General features: G+C 53.5%; 2 protein-coding genes across 13 annotated transcripts in view; both read right to left on the bottom strand.

The window, feature by feature from the left end:
- Nucleotides 1-5,002, bottom strand: part of AP2M1 (adaptor related protein complex 2 subunit mu 1) — a 28,529-nt gene extending 23,527 nt beyond the window's left edge. The window contains exon 1 of one of the 5 annotated variants that reach the window (XM_050307791.1): nucleotides 4,929-5,002. The gene's annotated coding sequence lies outside the window, so the exon portion shown is untranslated. Of the gene's footprint in view, nucleotides 1-319; nucleotides 338-514; nucleotides 533-2,613; nucleotides 2,633-3,971; nucleotides 3,991-4,928 lie in introns of those variants that run through there. The other 4 variants (XM_050307793.1, XM_050307792.1, XM_050307794.1 and 1 more) reach the window with 4 other exon arrangements.
- A 583-nt stretch (nucleotides 5,003-5,585) lies between these two features.
- The window catches only part of DVL3 (dishevelled segment polarity protein 3), a 33,914-nt gene continuing 20,379 nt past the window's right edge, over nucleotides 5,586-19,120 (bottom strand). Inside the window, exons 2-16 of one of the 8 annotated variants that reach the window (XM_050308121.1) lie at nucleotides 17,805-17,874; nucleotides 14,284-14,405; nucleotides 13,794-13,900; nucleotides 13,099-13,234; nucleotides 12,743-12,836; nucleotides 12,280-12,349; nucleotides 11,850-11,989; nucleotides 11,576-11,652; nucleotides 10,953-11,065; nucleotides 10,588-10,638; nucleotides 10,316-10,465; nucleotides 9,441-9,572; nucleotides 9,019-9,186; nucleotides 8,184-8,396; nucleotides 5,586-7,900 (exon numbers count right to left, since the gene is read on the bottom strand). In XM_050308121.1, the coding sequence (XP_050164078.1) occupies nucleotides 7,476-7,900; nucleotides 8,184-8,396; nucleotides 9,019-9,186; nucleotides 9,441-9,572; nucleotides 10,316-10,465; nucleotides 10,588-10,638; nucleotides 10,953-11,065; nucleotides 11,576-11,652; nucleotides 11,850-11,989; nucleotides 12,280-12,349; nucleotides 12,743-12,836; nucleotides 13,099-13,234; nucleotides 13,794-13,900; nucleotides 14,284-14,405; nucleotides 17,805-17,874 (2,068 nt within the window). In that variant the 3' untranslated portion in view covers nucleotides 5,586-7,475. Of the gene's footprint in view, nucleotides 7,901-8,183; nucleotides 8,397-9,018; nucleotides 9,187-9,440; nucleotides 9,573-10,315; nucleotides 10,466-10,587; nucleotides 10,639-10,952; nucleotides 11,066-11,575; nucleotides 11,653-11,849; nucleotides 11,990-12,279; nucleotides 12,350-12,742; nucleotides 12,837-13,098; nucleotides 13,235-13,793; nucleotides 13,901-14,283; nucleotides 14,406-17,391; nucleotides 17,496-17,804; nucleotides 17,875-19,120 lie in introns of those variants that run through there. The other 7 variants (XM_050308124.1, XM_050308122.1, XM_050308128.1 and 4 more) reach the window with 7 other exon arrangements.

The raw sequence follows: 19,120 nt of genomic DNA, 5'->3' as shown, positions 1-19,120 counted from the left end.
ACAGCACGATGAAATCCCAGAACTCAGTTTGCAGCAGGTGAGCTGCAGACCAAGGGAGCCCATAAAGCACGGTATCTGAAAACCTGATTTTGTCCACTGATTCCATCAGAGATGGAAAATGCTGTGTTTTCTAGGTCTGACCTAAAAACAGGTGGTCCTCCAAAAGCCAGACTTTGCCTTTTCAGGTCTACGCTGTGCCATCCACTTGGAATGTGTGGGTGCAGTCAGGAGCACAGGGTCAGGCAGCAGAATCCTGTTGCTGGACTGTCAGTAGCTTCACATATTCTGGGATGCAACAAGTGGCTGAACTGGGAGGTACCTAGTGAGATGATACACTAAACCTGCACTAGCAAGTCAAGATTCAGCTGGTTCCTCCTGCAGCATGTAAGAGCCCAGCCTTCCTCTTCCATGTCCTCTTCATCGATTCTGACTTAGAATAGCTGTAGAAAAATGAACAACAAGCAGCACGGAGCTTTCTTAGACTAAACAAGGCACACATAAGGAATCAACCAACCAGCACAGTTTGCTCCCTGTGCAGCAACTCTTCCAGGAACCACAGCACATGGTATCAATCCTCCAGTTTCTGTCCAGTGCATTAGTCTCCCATGGTGTTCCTACTTGAGAAGCCATAGCATTACACCAGTAACAAGACCAGTAACAAAACACCACTGTAGTACCAGTCATCCATTCATTAGAGTATGAAAGACAAAACTAAATTCTAGCCCAAGTCCCAGATACAGATATTCAAACAAGTTATATTCTCGAATTTGTCCCATAACCTGAGATCTTTCAGATGACACCACGTAGACAATTAATCCTTCCCTGCACCAGCAGGGACAGGGGTAGCTTCAACCTGTATCACATGCTTTGGAACACAGTTCTCTGCCTTTTGTAACTGTATTTGCACAAATGAAAACAAACAAACAAATCTGCTCAAATTCATTGCTGAGGAAAACCAGTGAATTTTTAGTCAGTTTTCTGCAGTGGTAAGATGAACATGGCTGCAGTAACTGCAGCTGCAGGTCAAAGACAAGAGATACTTAGTTGTTCTAGCTCTACAAGAATGAGGTGCTGTGTGGAGGAAACATGTCATTATCAATATAATGTGCCTACAGCCTAATGGTACCAGAGTCACCATAAATTTGGGGTGCATATTGGCACTTCTGCCTCAGGAAAGCACAGTTGTTTGTATCCTTCCACACCAGTTTCTCTAAGCCCAATGCAAGCAGAACCTGTGGAACTCCTGAGCCATGTCTGGCTGCTCTCATGGCGTCTGATCAGCAAATCCTCTGTGTCCTCTCTTCAGAGGTGCAGTGGTGACACGGCAGCTCAAGAATAACTGCTCAGGAGCGGTGTCACTGCAGAGACAGGAGTTCTTATGCTGTCAGTGTAAGAATGTAACTACAGGTTCACACTATGACCCCAACAGCCCCAGGATTTGATGAGTACCAGTAGCACCCCGATGGTGCAGAGTGCATTTGTCCTTTCATTTTAGGAGGCAACTTTGGGATCAGAGCGTCTTTTCCAAAGCCAGCTATGCAGGTGCTATCCTCACCACCGAAAGACCTCTCCAGGAAAGTGTCTGGCACTACAAGTGGGAAAAATAAGCACGAGACACAGTCTGCCAGTTACCTTCAACCAGCCACTGACAGAGCAAGCCACTGAGGCTGGATGAGCAGGGCTGAGGGGACTCCTGCTCATCTGCAGAGCCATTTTGGTCATAGCCCCACGGCGATACAGGCCACGAGCTTCACTGAATCCCCTGTGCCATCCAGTACAGGGTACAAATAAACACAAGATGACCAGAAGTGCCCAAGACCCAGCTACTTGGACTTTGTCACTTCCATTAAGGGGCTGGAAGTTTCCCATAGCACAGACATGACTTACTCTGAATGAAAAAAGGAATGCTGATTTCTGTAATCTACAGAGCACATCCAGGAAACAGCAATCACAAGTCAGAGAATAAGCTGGTGTAAAGCAACCAACCAACCCCTTTAGTAGTCTATTAAAAGACAGTTTGGGTTCTGACTTAACAGCAAGTAAGACTTCTGTGCATTAATGAGCTTATCTAACTAAGCAGTTCAAGGTACATTAGCTGCTCAAGTTCTCGTCCAGGAAGAAACCAAGAGAGGTATTGAAGCTCTTGAGGGCAAATCACCAACTGCAACCATTTCTGCATTCCAGAAATCAGTATGATCTTGGACAAGTGACAACAGTTGAAGCAGGAGGGGGATTAGTCAGGCTGCTTTGGCAAACTGGACTTGCTGGGAAAACCCATCCTTTCAGGCTAGTGCTAGCCAATATCTACCCGAAAGGCTTAAGGCTCATAACGATGCCATCACCCCACCAGCTAATCCAAGCACCTAAGCTTTGCTTAGAGGGCTGCATTAGTCACTTTCCCAGAGGCCACGGGCTGTACTTTGTTTTAAACAAGAGTAGTTGCAATCACTTCATCCTGGAGAAGACAGCCTGCATAATTTACTTAAGGGGCATACCCTGAGCTAAAGAGCTCCTGAGATAAACCCATCAGTTTCAGAGAAACTGTCCCTATTTTAAACCCAATCCCATAAATCCCCATAGCCAGTGGGCAGGAAGAAAAGCATGTTCTCTTACCAGGCTCTCCTCCTACAGCCTCCTTCTGTGTGCTGTACCGCACGCAGCCAGTCTGAAGAGTAACAGGAGATAAATACTGACATGAGGAAAGACGAGAAGCTCCCTTACTCTGGTAAAACATCACAGGAACAGCATTTAACACACCTCTCCACCTTATCTTGAGCCCAACCTTATCTGAATGGCCCCAATGCCTTCTATTTCTACCAGTTCTGAAGCCAGTCTAAAGCAAATTCTGCTTGCTTTTCAATCCTGAGCTGGAAACCTGAACAGTAACTTGCTTTCTATTCGTCTCCTGACAGAAGAGGGTAGAGGTACAGAGTGCAGTTTGAGTTAGAGCTTGTAGTCTGCAGACCACTAATGGTCTAGGTGACCTGACTTGCCAGCATTTCTCTCTCTACTGTTACTGGAGAGTAGATAACTGCATTTCACATTCTGTGCCTCTGCCTGCAAGCTTTTAGCTGAGCTGCCAACCTCCCACGAAGATCAAAATAATACAGGACTTGCCAGTAACTTTTGACTCCATAGGTCACTCACTAAAGGAGAGAAGCTGACTCTGCCTTTCAGACCAATTATGTTTTGGCACCAGAGGCTGCACTTCCCTCCATCTTCCAGTTAACCCTAAGAACAGCCTTTAAACACTCTAATGGTCTTCAGCAGTTAAAAAACCAGTGCAAGACATTGTGCTGCAAAAGACACTCTGGGCTTTACTACTTCTTGATGCAGGGATGAGACAAGAAAAGTTTAATTAAGGGTCACAGGAAGTTTCTTTACAAAGCCCATTTTGTTTAGTGATTGTTCCTGCTCCATCAAAAAAAAAAAAAACCAAAAAAACCCACACCCAAAAAAACCAACAGAGATAGCATCAAGCTAGAGTGCATTTCCAGTCCTCTTTGTTTGAAAGAACTCAAGATGTAACCCTGCACAGCCTCAAGACTCAACTCTCCAAGGACCAGCACTGTGCTCTCTCATTCAGGAGGAGGAACCAGCCATGATACCCTTCAAAGGCATCTCCAGTCCTCTCCCTGGAACATGGCCACTCTGCAGCCCAAAGAACACCAGGTATCTTTGTCACTAGATGTCAGTAAGATGGTATTTCCTACAGAAGAGGAGTGATGCCTCCCTTCTGACAGGAAAAATATGGAAGTAGACAGATTGGCAGTATCTCTTCAAATTTGAGATTGTCCCTCCAAGCAAAACTCACAGGAACACACACAGCTTTTACTGTAGGAAAAAAAGAGTAGCTACAGCTCTGACAGCATTCAAGCAAACATTGCCCAACCAGACACCACATGAGCCCATATACAGTTAAAAGCCTGCAATACCTAGACTTCTGAGCCACAGAAGCCATCCAGACTCACCTATCTGGGAAAGTTCCAGGCTCAGATTTTGGCAGCCTGAGGCTAAAACTTGATAGCAGCTTTGTCATACTAAAGCAAGCAGAAAACAGATCATGGACTCACATAGCTTACAGAGAGAAGACTGGATCAAAAGCCAGTCATTTCCCAGTGGAGAGAGAGGTCAACTGCACTGGGCAATAAACACGGGCTGTGCTTCCTGCAGTTTTCCCGAATCCAAAAACCTAGCCCAGGGAAGAATGGAAGTGGAAACCCATCTAGGAGAGCTGCTGGATGGGAGCCTGCTTTAAGCCTCAGAACAAGCAGCTCAGCATCAGCGGCGCTGCGTTCTGCCTCAGCAGGTTTTCCAGGGAGGAAGCAAAGGGTGCAAGCCATGACCCACCTAATTCACGTTTGGATCAGCAGTAGGGACAAATAATTTTCGGTGAAGTTCCGGCCAGATCTGACTGAAAAAAACCTTTGCTCAGGCTGACCTGACGCATCGGTGCCGGCCTTCCTGTGCCACACACAGCCTGACTCCGTCCCCACCCTCACTTGGTGCAGCACCGCAGGGCTGCCCCACAGGTATTCCCGGCGGAGAGCTCGTTAACAGAAGCATTTAATAAGCCCCCTGAGCCTCAAACAATGTGCGACAACGGGGTCGCCCAGCACCCCCTTAGATGGGGCTGAAGAAAAGCCCTCCCGGGTGCTTCCACCCTCCCTCCCGTCCGCGGACCCACTCCCGCTCCCGTCCCCAAGGGCAGCCGGTGGGGACCTCGCCCCGCAGCCACCTCCCGCCCCGGGGAAGGCCCGCGGACCCCCACCCTCGGCCAGCGCCCACGGAGCCGCCACCCGCGGCGACTCGGCTACCGTCCGGCCGCTCGCGGCAGAGAGAGCCTGGGCGCAGGCAGCCGCCCGGCGGAGGGCCGGAGGCCGCGCAGCCCGGCGGGGAGAGCGGAGCGCGGCCCGAGGGCTCCTCACCTGCCGCCGGCACCGCCGCTGCCGCCCCGCGCCCAAGATGGCGGCGCCGCCCCCCCTCAGCCCGCGCCCCCCCGCGCACTGCAGAGCCGCCGCGCGCGCGCCCCGCCCGCGCCCGCCCACCGCGCATGCGCCGCGGTGGGAGGTGGGGCCGCTAGGCGGGGGCGGGAAGGCCGTGTGCGCGCGCTGGGCATGCCGGGAGCTGTAGTCAGGGAAGGGCAGCATGGCGGCCGCGCTCAGCCCGGGGACGGGCGGGGGGAGCGCACGGGCAGGAGGCTGCGGCCCCCGCGCACGGGCCTGCGGTCGCCGTGCCCTTCTGCGAAGCTGCTGGCTCCCGCGGGCCCCGCGCACAGGCATCCCCCCCCTCCGCCCTCGCAGCGCTGCGCCCGCGGTGGAACCAGCCCCTGGTTCTCCCCGCTGGAAACGGGGACCCCGGGAGCCCCGAGCGCCCGCGGACAGGATCCGCTGCGCAGGGAGGGGAAGGAGGAGGCCGGGCCTGGCGATGGCTCAGACCGCAGCAGCCATCGGCACCTCGCCAAGAGGCAGCTGGAACACCGGCAGAGAGTGCCCTCATCCCGCCGGGATCTCCCTTTAGAGCAAAAGGCAGGAGGGTAGAAGAGGATGGGGGAGGAAAAAACAACGAACGACACAAGGCAGGAGTCCAATAAAACTATGTTTATAAATAAAAACAAGGAGATTGGTGTTGTTTTTATAAAACCCGGTGGGTAGGGCAGGGCAAGGGGTGAGCAGTGGCCAGGGAGGCTGCTGGGGACTCCAGCGGGCAGAGGGGAAGGAGAGGAGTCAGGGAGATGAACTGATGGTGAGTAAGGTCTGGCAGAGGGGCTGCAAGGGCAACACAGACCCCCAAGGAGCAAAATACATTTAATCTCCATCATATAAAAATCGCAAACACAAGAAAGACCAAAGGAGGCAACAGTTGCCTGGTGAAAGCCACGGTGTGGCAGGAGGAGAGGGCGCCGAGGCGCCAGCACCAACAGCAGCAGGGTTGAGCATGTTCATACTGTACCGTGCTTGGCCCTGGGCATGGGGAAGGGGCTGCCCCAGCCCAAGGCACATCTCTGAGTACCCAGAAGAGGAAAGAAGAAGGGCAGGGAGCGCTGGAGCAGAGACTCAACTGTTCTGGTAGATCGGTGGGCGCTGAGCCACAGTTCAGGCCAGAGTCTCCCTTCCCAGAGAGCTTGTGCTGCCACCAGGCACCACTCACAGCCCAGAGGGAGCAGGGCTGTCCCAGAGCCTCATCCCTCCTGGCAGCCAGGCCAGCAGCACTCATGGCACTGGGCAGAGGGGGAGGCAGACTCAGGCCCTTCGTAGGGCAAATACAGGGGACCTCCACGTTCCCCCAAAGCATGAAAGCAAACCAGTTGTGCCCCTTCCTTGCCTTCTAAGTCTGTCCAGACCCTTGAAGGTATCACATTGCTGAGCAGCACGACAGCAGGAGGGAGAAGGCCACAGCTGCCACCGCCAGACCCAGGCATGGGACAGCCCCTACAAACGGGACAGGCAGCAGCACATCGCAGGCAGGAGGACAAAGAGCAGGATGGAGGGAGCAGAGCTCTGCCCTTAAATGCCCCCAAAGTACCCAAGGGCAGGCGTAGGGCACTGAGCTACGTAAGAGACTGAGCACAGGCACTCACCACTGCTCCGGGCTGGACACAGAGGTACAGCCCCAGCCCTGAGCCTCGTGGCCTGGGCAAGGAAAAGGAGGGTCCTGCCATGGCGTAGTGTCAAGCTTGGACCTGGCCCAATATGTGGGCAAGAGAAGGGAGGCAAGAGGGAAGTGGCAGCATCTCCCCACTCCCCAGAGGCACTGAAGCCCTGGAACATTCATGCATTAGCCAAAAGGCAACTACAACGGGATTTAAAATACATATATAAGGCTGGTCCCTGCTCCCCTCTCAAGGCTGTGGGAAGGGCAGGGCATCTTCCGCGAGGGGGAGGAAAGAAGCCATCTTCAGCGCCATGCGTGCCCAGCGCCCCTGGAGCTCCGTGTCCTGCTGTCGGGCCACGCCACGCTCCAGCTCTCCCCCCCACGGGCGGCAGGCTCAGAGAAAGTCAAACACCCCGTAATTCTTTGCTGCTTGATAGAAGAAACACAAAAGGGTGAAAAGAAAGAAGAGATATTTAGGGCGGAAGGACCGAGGCAGCAGCGACACACGGGCAAGCAGCACAGGGCGCTGGGATGGATGCAGATTAATGGGGTTAGAGAGGATGGCAGGAGGGAATTACCATTGGCAATACACAAGTCTGGTGGCGGGATGGGCTGGCAGCACCCAGCAGGCCTGCCAGGCCTGTCCACCCCACTCGAGGAGGGATTAGAATCAAGGTTTAGTTCCATTTATTATTTTTTTTCCCTTTTTTTTCTTTTCGTTATCAAGACAAAAAAAAAAGAACAAAATAAAAAAGAAAAACAAAACCAAAAAAAAAAAAAACCAACCAAAAAAAGGGGTGAAGCCAGGGCTGGTCCTAGGAAACAAACGACGGGGATGGAGGGGGGAAGGAGGGGCAGCAGACAGACAGGGGACGGGCGCTTCACATTACATCCACAAAGAACTCACTGGGGTTGCCCATGGCCATTCGGAAGGACTGTCTACTGGCTGTCAGTTCGGGGGGCACAGAGGCCAGGTCACGGCCCGGCGGCGCCCCGGGGGGCCCCATGGCTGAAGGTGGTGGAGGCATCAGCAACATGGGGGGGCTGAAGAGAGGGGGAAGGCCGGGCGGCCCGTAGGACTGCTGGCTGTGGTGGCTGCGGATGCTGTGAGCCAGGGAGTGCTGGCTGCGCTGGCTGTGCTGGCTGGCCGGCACCGAGCGCTCGCTGGCCGCGCGCTCGCGCCTCATGCTGCTCCTCGTGGTGTGGTCCGACTCGCTCCCGCTGCCGCCTGACTTCGACTCCCCGGTCTTCTCTCTCTCCTTCCTCCTCTCGCTGCCGCTGCGATTGGAACCACTGCTTCGGCTCCCTGCAAAGCACACCAGGCAAGGTTAGGTGGCAGCTCAGACAAGTCAGGAAGAGCGGATGCTCCTCTGGCCAAGAAAGAACTACAGCACACTCCAGCACAGCCATCTGCCAGCACAGTCTGTGCTTTCAGTCTCTTTTCATCTCCAAGTCCCACGATCCTTCTGAGGTGGCTTTTGCCCTGGCTCCCCTCACATAAGACCTCACCTAAGCCTTTTCCTGCTGCTTCCCAGTACTGAACAGGGCACCTGCCCACCCTCAGGCATATTTTAGTCCCTTTTACTCACCTTCACTGTGCTGGCTGCCTGCACTGCCCCCTCCGTAGCTGTAGCCTGGGTCAGGGAAGCCAGGATGGGGGTTGTATGGATGAGGTGGTGGATACTGATACGGGAAAGCCATAGGCCAGGGTGCGGCTCCTGGATGGGGGAGCGGAGCCAAAGTGTCCTGATCGGAGGCACCGCTGGAGCCGTCGTGATCATGAAGAGAGAGATTAGCCATGTCTGCAAGAAAGCAGAGAACAGGGGTTAATCCAAGCAGAAAGACAACCATGTGTGATGAAGCAGCTCTCCATCCAATCTTTGCTGAAGGACAAGGACAGAATATGCAAGGAGACATGAGAAGTTGGCACTCTACTTGCTAGTCAGTGCCACCATTTGTGCTTCCTGGCTGGACAACAGCCAGGCTGGCCGAGTCCAAGCTGCCATTCTAATACAGGAACCAGCTTGGTGGGAAAGAACCACACCAGAGCTACAGGCTCACCACGCCAATTCCTTTCCCCATCCCTCTTATCTGAATAGAACCCAGTTGCCTGAGCACCAGCTCCTTGCCAGCACTGAAAGTTCAGAGCCTGGAGACAGTCAGTAAAGACTAAGACTCTGCCAGAGCTGCCCAAGAGAAAAGATCTCAGAGTAGGTGACACTGTCAATGCTGCTTCCAACTTCACTACCCCAGCAGCATGACAAGGGAGCTGGGATATTCTTTACTGCCCTCTTAACAAAGTCTGTAGAACAAGGGACCCAGCCTGACGGCAATGGCTGTAACTGTGTTCCCATAGTGTCATCAGGGCTCTGCAGGACCTCTAACCGGCCATTCTCTCCCTCCCACCCATGCCAAGGGTCATACTTCCACAGAGGTCGCCGAAGATGTAGTAGCACTGCTCCGAGAAGGTGATCTTGTTCACGGTGTGTCGGATGTAGCCAGCCTTCAGCAGATTGCTGGCATATTTGCGGGATTCACGGCGGTCTGTAAAGCCCTCCACGTGGTGATAGAGCCAATCCACCACGTCTGAACCTGCCACCAAACGTAGAGTTAGATGTGGCAAAAGAGTGGAAGACAGTGGCTCTTGAGGCAGCAAGCCCCACTAGAGCCAAGACAAAGTGGGCCAAAGGTGAAAAGGGGTCACACAGCCAAAGGTTCAATTTGTGACTCTGGCTTGGTCAACAGTTAGTTTACGGTGACAGGGATGCTCCCTTGGACATTTGCTTGGAAAACAGGCCACCCATTCCCCAGTCCCTGCCTCTGCTGCAGGCAGTACAGTCTCTTACCAATGAAAGCGTTGGGGATGGTGATCTTCAGCCACATGCGGTCACGCACCTCGAGGCCTGACTCTGGTGAGGCCATGGCTTTGACAATGGTGGCCATGTCACTGTGGATGGACAGGTGAAAGTCATCGAGGCCTGTGGTGTGGACGAAGGAAGGGAGGCAGAGGTGAGAGAGGACAGAAAAGACAAAGGGGCCACATGGAAGCATCACACGCAGGAGAAATGGGCCAGGGAACAATACATCGCAGACAGCCTTGGGGCACATGCTGTGTAAGCCCCTTCACATGTTATCCTTCACATCAGCCATTTCCTCTTGGGCAAAACGCAGGCAAAAGTCACAAACTTACAATAAACTCCTAGCTTTTTGCCTCACCTCAGCTCTCCAGACCCTTGCTTCAGAGCTCCGTATACCAGAATTATCCAAAACCTCCAGAAAGCAACCAAAAGAGCCCTGTGCTCAGCAGGACCCTGCCCCACTGCTAGGCTCTTTGCTTCCAGCTGCCTCCTCCATCCTGCCCTATCTGCTGTCTGGGAGAGCAATTGCTCCGGGGACATGCTGAATCCCTCTGGCCTTGCAATCTCAAACGCTAACCCTGACTGGTCTTAGCCTTTCTTCTGCATCTGCCACAGCTCCTGATTGCACCCAAGCTCCTCTATTCTCCTCACAGAGAAAGCTGAAAAATGTGGTATTATTTCACCCAGGCAGAACTCCCACTGATCCAAGTGCCAGCCTGTCAAGAGCTGCCTTCTTCCCAGTCCCTTGGCAGGGCAGATCTCGCCCACCCCAGCTGTCCCCAGGCAGATGTATTGCTCCCTTCACAGCACAGTGAAGGTGAAGAGCCGTGCAGTGGGCAGAGCACGGAGGCACAAGGACTTACGTTCGGTCTCTGGGATGGAGCTGGTGATGGAGGAGCTGGTGGAAGTGATTGTGCTCATGGATGGACTCATACCGTACGCTGGGTAGGTGCCAGTCATCGCTGCTGTGTGAGACACCCAGGCTGCCGGGTCGATGGGCCGGATGGGCTCACCTGCCAGAAAAGAAAGAGTCAGTCAGTAGCTGGAAGAAATGATCGCATCACCAAAACAACCTCTGGGGAGGGACAGGGACTCAGCACAGCCCATTCCATCCCCAGTATCTGCCGGGACTCACCCGGATCCGAGCATGGAGAGTCTGGCCCAGCCCAGATCCGCTGGGGAGCAACTGGGAGAGAAAGAAGAGAGGGAGGGTCAGCAGGAGAGGTGCAGAGGGAGAGATCCTCCTATGGCTCAAGGAGGGGTTTCTCTTTCCTCTGGCGCCCCGAGCAAGTGACCCCCCTGCCCCAGTGAAACGCGTCCCCAGCGTGATGTGGGAAGGAGGGCTGGGCTTATGGGCATTTTGGTCTGGGAATAGGACATATCAGCCTCCTAAAAGGAGAGCTGTACCCCATCAAACCCCAATTCAGTGCCACATGGAGTCAAACACACAGGGGAAGAACAAGACAACAACCAAGTAAGTGCTTAAGGCAGGGCTCTCACATGAGCTGGGCACCAGCGTTAAGGGTGGGTCAGCTATCCACTTACTCCTGGGTAACGAGAAGCAGCCCCGTGGGCTGGGGTCCCAGCACTTAGCCACCGTCAGGGTGATGGGCCTGCAACAAAAGGGTGAGAGTTAGAACCAGAGCCTGGTGGCACAAACCCCTGCATGACAGACAGATCCTGTGGGCTGGCTCTCTCCTGGGAGACAGGGAGAAGCTGGCAGTAAACTGCCCTTGTTTCAATCTAGCTGTAGGTTTCCTTAGTGATGTGAACAAAATGACATGACCCTGGCTGAGGGTTGCTGATGACCCAAATAGAATAGAGAATCAAAGAACAGTTTGTGTTGGAAAGGACCTTTAAATGTCATCTATTCCAACTGCCCTGTAGTGAGCAGGGACCCAGAATTCCCACAAAGAAAGGGGCACAGACCCCAATTCCCCACCGTTCTGTTGGCCCCAATTCTTGCTTTGGGAATGAAAACCCAGGAATCAAAGCAACACCAAAAACCTAAGTTCTGAGCTTCTACAGAGCCACTGGCAGAGGTGGCTGAAGACATGACTCACACACCCCAAGCACACACTGTACAGCTGTCCCTGGAGGTAAGGAACAACCCAAATACTTACCCCGGTTTGTGCACAATCTCCCTCAGCACCCGCACAGCATCATCGTTGCTCATGTTCTCAAAGTTGATGTCATTTACCTGCAAACAATGCAAAGAAGTGAGTCCCAGAGATGTGACCAGAGGCTGAGCTCCCCACTCAGCTCAGCAGTGACTCAGCTTCCCTCTTTCAAGCACAGCTTCCTGGATTTAACCTGCCAAAATTTGCAGGGAGGCTTCTGGGTCTTTTCTTACTGCTTTCCCAGGCCCAAAGATGGAGATATGTGGGCGTGAAGTACCTGCAAGAGCATGTCCCCTGGCTCAATCCTGCCATCAGCTGCCACAGCGCCACCCTTCATGATAGAGCCAATGTAAATGCCTCCATCGCCACGCTCATTGCTCTGTCCCACAATAGAAATGCCCAGAAAGTTGTATTTCTCTGCAGGAATGGAAAGAGAAAGCAGTAAGACACCACAAAGCTGCAGGCACAACCAGACCTAAGCTCAGACAAACCACGTACTAACTATGGTGGCTTGCACCCCTGTCCCAGATGAGCTGGGACATAAAGAAACTCTTGAGAGACCAGCGCTTAAAGACAAGTCACTTTTCTACAGAATCCATCTCCTTACTCCTCCTCCATGTGTCCTCTTTGCCCCCTCCCCAGTTCCCTCTCCACCACCCAATCCCGCTCTGGAAGGACTGCAGGCTCCACGCACACCTCCCACTCACCCATATTCAGCGTGACTGTGATGATGTTCAGGGACATGGTGGAGTCTGTGATGCTGCTGAAGGACGATGACTGCAACGTAAGTGAAACGTGAGATGTCCTCCTGTGCCTCAGCAACTTTCCCAGCCCCAGCTTCCTCCACTTGTCTTTCCTCTCTGCCACTCCCTGTGGCACCACAGCCCCCACCCACAACTCCACTCTTATGCTGGGAGCTTTGCAGAGCCAGAGAACATCAGCCATGGTCCTTATGACCTCTCCACAGCCAGGACAAGGCCTGTGGTCCCAGCTCTTGTGGCTACATTGGCCCAGAAAATGTTTACAGCACTTAATAAAGTCTCTTGGAGACTTGGACTGTCACAAGTTGTGACCACAACAAACACAGCTGAATCCCTGAGAGGGATCCACCAGGCAGCCCACCTTGCCCTGCACTTCCCTCCCCAGGATCCCTGGCCCCTCCCTGCGTACCCGCTCGATGCGTGGAGCCTTCTGTTTCCGCCGGCGCCGCTTGTGCCTCCTCATGAGACGGGAAGCACTGCTTTGCTCTGTTGAACTGCTAAATCTGCAGGCAAAAATAAGAGTCAGCTCTCTTGCTGCCAGGGTGGTGGCTCTGACAGCAAGAGAGCCATGGAAATAGCACAAGGAATACAGGACTGCAGGGCAGAGGGGAGAACATGCACATGGGGGACAGACAATAGTAGAGAGGGCTGCTGGGTGAGACAGAGGTAAGTCTGAGCCCAGGATTACTGTGCCCTGCAACGGCATCTCTCTGCGCTGGGAGGAAGGGGAAAGTTAGCGTTTCTCCAGGACCTAAGCTCTCCTACCTGCTGGTGGAGTCATCTTCATCTGAATCGAAGAAGCTGGTGGTCTCCAGCTCACTGCTCATGAGAGTGGAGGAGCTCTCGTACCCGCCCAGGTCTCGGCGCCGCTCTCCCTTCACTGTCCCATTCACCCTGGGTGCTATGAAAAGACAAGACTCAGTGTGCTTGAGACAACCCCTTCCCCTAAGCAGGGCTCATGGCAGCCTTCTCAGAACAAATCTGGTCATCAGACAATCCCATCTAGTGCCATCCAGCTCCTAGTCCACCCTGAGATCAGATCCACCTCTTGTGGGATACTTTTATTACTAGCAGATGGGGAAGAGGCTGATGGGCCACTAGAAGCAATGCTGCCAAACTTGTAGAAAACTTGCAGCTCTTTCCTTGGTAGAGCAAGAAGCAGCATGGAGTGGCAAGGCTACAGCACACTCTGCTTTTCAACTACAAAGGACTGAGGTACTACTGCCTCCACTTGAGGCTTCTACAGGAGACATCTCCTTTGGTCCCAAAGTTCTGATGCAACACAGGTGTTAACTCCTGCCTCCAGTGTGAGGCTACAGCCCTTCTAAGTGCCATAAAACAGCCCTTCTATGCTGGTAAGGTTCTGCAAAGCAGAGAAAGCTGCCCCAAGTCTGGAGCTGGTGCCCCCACCATGCCCCAGCCATGCCCTGCAGAGCTCTTGCCATGTTACCAACACTCACCATGCTCAGGCCCATCTGTCCGACGAGGTCGTTCCCTTTGCGACGACACCACTGAGTCTGTTTCTGTCTCATTGTCCAGGTTTTCCCGACTCCCCCCGGTGTTAGGGCTGTGATGAGATAAAAGGAACAAATATGTCCAACAGGGAACAACTTGGGCAGGCTCTCTCTACACCTCTGTGCTGGCCAGCACAAGCTTCCAGCCATCAGCCGTCTCCTTCTTGAGGGATATGAATAACCATAGCACATCTATGAGTGCAGGGCAAAGGATTGGGCATACTGTGCCAGCTCTTTGCCAGCTTCCTTGCACTATTTTCGGCATGTCCTTGCTTGTTGAATAATGCAGCTCCACTTCGAATCTGCTCACAGCCCCATCCTCCTCCCCCCTTGCTGGCTGTGATCCCTGACAATTTGCGTAGGAGCATCCCAGCCCCTGCTCAGGATTACAACAAATGTGTCCCTTGGAAACTAGGACAGATGACAGGTAACTTACTGGAAAGAGGGGGGCCTGGAGTCTCCAATTCCTCCTGTGCGCTCCATGGAAGGTGGCAGCTCTGTCTGGTTATCGGCACAGACCGAGCCAGCATCCGAGTGGGAACCCTCTGCAGACACCAGCTGGAGGGATGAGACAGAGAAGGAAACGGCTGCAGCACTGGGAAAACATGTACGACAGTGGCCAAAGGAGCTGGCCAAAAGCCTGCCTGGCCCAGGATCTCATCTCTCATGGCAGACAACAGAAGATGCCCAGGAGCGGGTATGGAACAGGCCAAGCATGTAGCAACACTCCCTCTCCATGCCTTCCCAGACACCGGCTATTTGTGGCTCAGGAATTCCTGACCCAGCAGTGAAGCCCAGGTGGCTGACAGCCCTGCTTGGACACTCTGATATCACCTGCACACCCACACCACACACTCAGGTAACCCTTAGCACACGTCCCAGTACTTCTCACACTGGAAGAGCCAGCTACCAGTCATTCCCTTCCGCAATTTTAGCAGCCTCTACAGCTCTGCCTTCAAGGTGGGACCAGCACGACTTTCACCTCCCCAGCCCTCACATGCTGGGGATAACAGAGCTCAGGGCTGAGGCTGGCTTTGAAATAGATTCCTGAAACAGGATCTTTTTCTGACTTCCACACAAACTTTGCCCAGCTTATTGGCTTGGGCACAATCTCCAGCAAACCTCTGGGGGACTCAACAGTTTCCCCAGTACAGAAATTCAAGAAAGGGTCAAACCCCAGGAACTCTATACCAGCCATAATTGTGGGGCAGTCCAGGCACACCCACATCTATGTCTCTGTAATAAACCACCAGTTTCAGGGCTCAGGGAACGAGGTGGAGCTTCCATAGGCTTGCCAGTGGAATGAAACAGGATAGTCCAAATGAGCTATTCCCCAATACTGCTCCCTATCCAGGTTTGCACTCCCTCCTCTTCAAGCTGTAATGAACAGGATCTAATCATAACAGGGGACAATAAAAAGCCTCTTCCCTGAAAGAGGCATTCAAGGACCCCCAGAGCAGAGGTGACAGGGCCCAGAAAAGATCTAAGGTGAAGGATGCCCCACTGTGGGTCAAGGACAGGAGGATCATGAAACATGGGCTGGAAAGGAGCTGACAGCTGCTGCCCAAACCATAACGCCCAGTGGCAGTGCAGAGGCAGCACTACTGCTTGCTGGAGAGGGAACCACATCTGCATGGAGCCAGGAGCAGATGCCAACTCAGGTGCAGGAGGCACAGCCCATTTACACAGGTCTTGAGCGCATGCCAGCATCACTGATGAAAGAGCTGTGCCCTGCCCACCTTCAAGAACTGGGAAAACCCTGATAAGGGGTTGATAAGATAATCCACAGATCATCATTAGGGCAGGGGGAGAGAGGTCTACTGCCAGAGAGGCACTGGGAACCGAGACAGGGATGTAGCTGGGGCAAGGAAGACAAAGCCGCCCTGAAAAAGCCGCAGCCAAGGCAGCAGACAGAGCAGAGAGCTGCCTGGGGTGTCAAAAGCTGCAGAGCCCGTCCCACAAGCCTCGGGACAAGCCCAACGGCTCCTGATCTCACAATTGTCTAACCAGCTCTTGTCTCACACTGGCTCAGCTCCCTCCCTCCAGCAAGCCCCAGGCACATGCCTGGCTTTGCTCCTGGCACCTTCCCAGTGACGTGTCTTCCCAGGACACATACCACTCCCTAAGGGCCACATCCCTGTTCTGGCAGCCACTGCCCGGGAGCATATGGGAGCAGATATACTGGAAGTGGCCAGCATTGCCTAGGGAAAAGTCATATAACACTTTATGCTTGAAAATCTCAATGCAAGATCAGGCAAATAGATCTGGACAGAGGGAACTAGCCACAGGCATCTGTCAAACAGCAGTGAGGAGAGTAGAGGGGGTGTTCCCAAGCTGGGAGGACTGATGCTGTCTTCCTCTAACACTCCCAAAGCTGGGATTTCCTCCAGGGAAGGTTTTGATCACCACCCTGCACTTTTCCTCCCTCTTATACTGTCAGGAAATACTCACTTGGATTCAAGCCCCCGTCTTTCCCGGTCACTAAAATTAGTAACTGTGTTCCTGAAATAGCCTCATCTCAGCCTGTCTGTCAGAAGCAGCAAAGCAAGTGCTGCCCCCCAGGCCCCAAACCACCCATGGACAAGGAGAATCTCAGCACAGATAGAAAAAGGGACCATCAGCTGTGCATGAAGGTCTCTGGGACTGCCATCACGCCTTTGTGCACAAGAGCCAGTTTGGGCACAAGTTCCCTGCAAGGATCCAGCCCAGCAGAGCAGCAGCATGGTGGTCATGCCACCCACACCAGATCCATGTCAATCACACTGAGCAGCCACAGAGATCCTACAAGGAAAGCCAGCAGCTGCATGGATGCACGAAGGACAAGTAAAAGCACACCAAGTAATAAAAAAGTAAGGGAAAGGATTCAGAGACTCTGGGACTCCCCATAGGGCGGGTGAAAGCAAAAGGCAGCTGGAAAAGGCAGGGTGGGGAGACATCTTGGTGCAGATGCAGTAGCAGCGGGATGAATGCAGAGGAATGGATGGTGGCCAAGAGCTGGACACAGGCTGTTTTCCGAAGGGCCTGGATAACCGCTAGAGGGAGGACAGCCCGCATCAGGCCCCTGCTCTTTGTGTGAGAGCCCAGCACATCCTTTCCTCCCGGTGCAAGGCTCAGGCAGGAGCCCACCCTGCACTCTGTTCCCTTGCCTGGAATCCCAGCAGTAGCCAGGCCAGCAGTGGGCACCTGCCCGCCCCTGTCATCCCCTCCTCACAGCCCCCCAGCTGAGACCTCACTGTCTGATGCAGGGATAGAAGCAGAATTAGGTCTGACCTAGCCTGAATTGCTGAGGGGCTATCTGGAGGCCTCTGGAAGAAGGCACTTTGGTCTTGGCTCTGCTCTTGGTGTAGATCCACACATCCCCACCAACACAAACTGCAGCTCAGCACAGGAAAAACGGGATGATGGGCTGTGGAGACTGAATGTCCTCTCCCCCCACTAACAGAGGGTCCCCTAGGGGCTGAGGGAGGCATGCAGGCAGGGGACAGAGCATGTTCATGGCACGGCACAGAGGGAAAAGCTTGTCCTGCAGCTGCCCAGGCAGTACCTTTAGTCTTCAGGGCAGTCAAATCCAGTCCGCTTCACCAGCACTAAAGTCACTTAAGCCCTTTGCACCAGTCACTGGAGCGGGACTTCCCTTGGAAAGCTGACCCTGCCATAGGGGCACACGGGTTATGCTGTGGACAGGGCATGACCACAACCTCTGCCAGGCATCAGTTACCATGAGCTCTCTAACAGAGGCATCCCACATCTTCCCCGGCACAGGGCACCCAGCACCACAGAGCCCCTTCTGCAGCTGAGGGACTGGAGTGTGGGAATCCAGCTCATCAACTGTGTTAGCAGTCAGCACACCGACAGCACGGAGCAGTCCCTGTGCCTTACTCGGCACTACACATCCAAATGGTGGTTTTCAGAGGGCAGACACAGGCAGAGAGATACCACAGCAAGGGGTTTGCTTACCCATGACACCACCCGGCCGTTGAAGCAGGGAAGCTTGGCATTGTCATCTGAGATCTCTTCTTTCACCACCCTGCAGAGGGGAGAAGAGGCAGTCAGAGCTGGTCCAGGATTTCAGAGGAAAAGGAGACTTACCCAGGTGGGTATTTGCACCCAACAACAAGCAGCCCAGGCTTGGAGATGGAGCAGGAGAGGATCAGCAACTCCTGCCTGCTACCAGGTCACAGGTTCCTACGGTCACAGCCATGACTGGCAGGCTGGAGAGAAGACAAAGGCAGAACAGCCTCTCTGTGTGCATCCAGCTGTTTCATCCCTCAATTCACAATTTAATCAGTAAAACCAAAATTCAGGTGCATACCATGGAATCGTTTAGGTTGGAAAAGACCTTGAAGATCATCCAGTCCAACCACTACCCCAGCACTACAAAGTTCACTACTAAACCATGTCCCCAAGTGCCACATCTACATGTCAGGCACGGTGACTTCACCACTTCCCTGGGCAACTTATTCCAATGCTTGGCAACACTTTTGGTGAAGAAATGTTTCCTAATATCAATCTAAATCTGCCTTGGCACAACTTCAGGCCATTTCCTCTTGTCCTGTTGCTTGTTACCTGGGAGAAGAGGCTGATCCCCACCTGGCTACTATCTCCTTTCAGGTAGTTGTGGAGAGCAATAAGGTTCCTCCGAGCCTCCTTTTCTCCAGGCTGAGCCCCCTCAGCTGCTCCTCATTAGACTTGTGCTCCAGACCTGTCACCAGCTCCATTGACCTTTTCTGGACTCACTCCAGGCACTCAGCTGTAGTGTATTGTAGTGAGGGGCCCAAAACTGAACACGGGGTTTGAGGTGCGACCTCACCAGTGCAGAGTACAAGGGGACAATCACTTTCCCTGGTCCTGCTGGCAGGACACACTATTGCTGACACAAGCCAGGATGCCATTGGCCTTCTTGGTCACCTGGGGACGTGTTAGCTTATGTTCAGCTGCTATCAACCAGCACCTCCAAGTCCCTTCCCACCAGGCAGCTTTCCAGTCACTCTTCCCCCAGCCTGTAGAGCAGTGTGGGGTTGTTGTGACCCAACTGCAGGACCTGGAACTTGGCTTTGTTGAATCTCATACAACTGTCCGTTGAGCCAGCCTGTCCAGATTTCTCTGCAGAGCCTTCCTACCCTCAACCATATCAACATTCCCGCTCAATTTAGTCATCTGAGAACTGAGAGTGCCTTCAATCCTCTTGTCAAGATAACTGATAAAGATATTAAACAGAACTGACTCCAGTACTGAGCTTTGGTGAACACACTTGTGACCAGCTGACAGCTCCA

The sequence above is a fragment of the Myiozetetes cayanensis genome, unplaced genomic scaffold (genome assembly GCF_022539395.1).
Source record: "Myiozetetes cayanensis isolate MyiCay16 unplaced genomic scaffold, myiCay2020 scf13, whole genome shotgun sequence".
NCBI classification, from domain to species: domain Eukaryota; kingdom Metazoa; phylum Chordata; class Aves; order Passeriformes; family Tyrannidae; genus Myiozetetes; species Myiozetetes cayanensis.
Note: the sequence above shows the minus strand (reverse complement) of the source record. Positions and strands in the feature narration are given on the sequence as shown.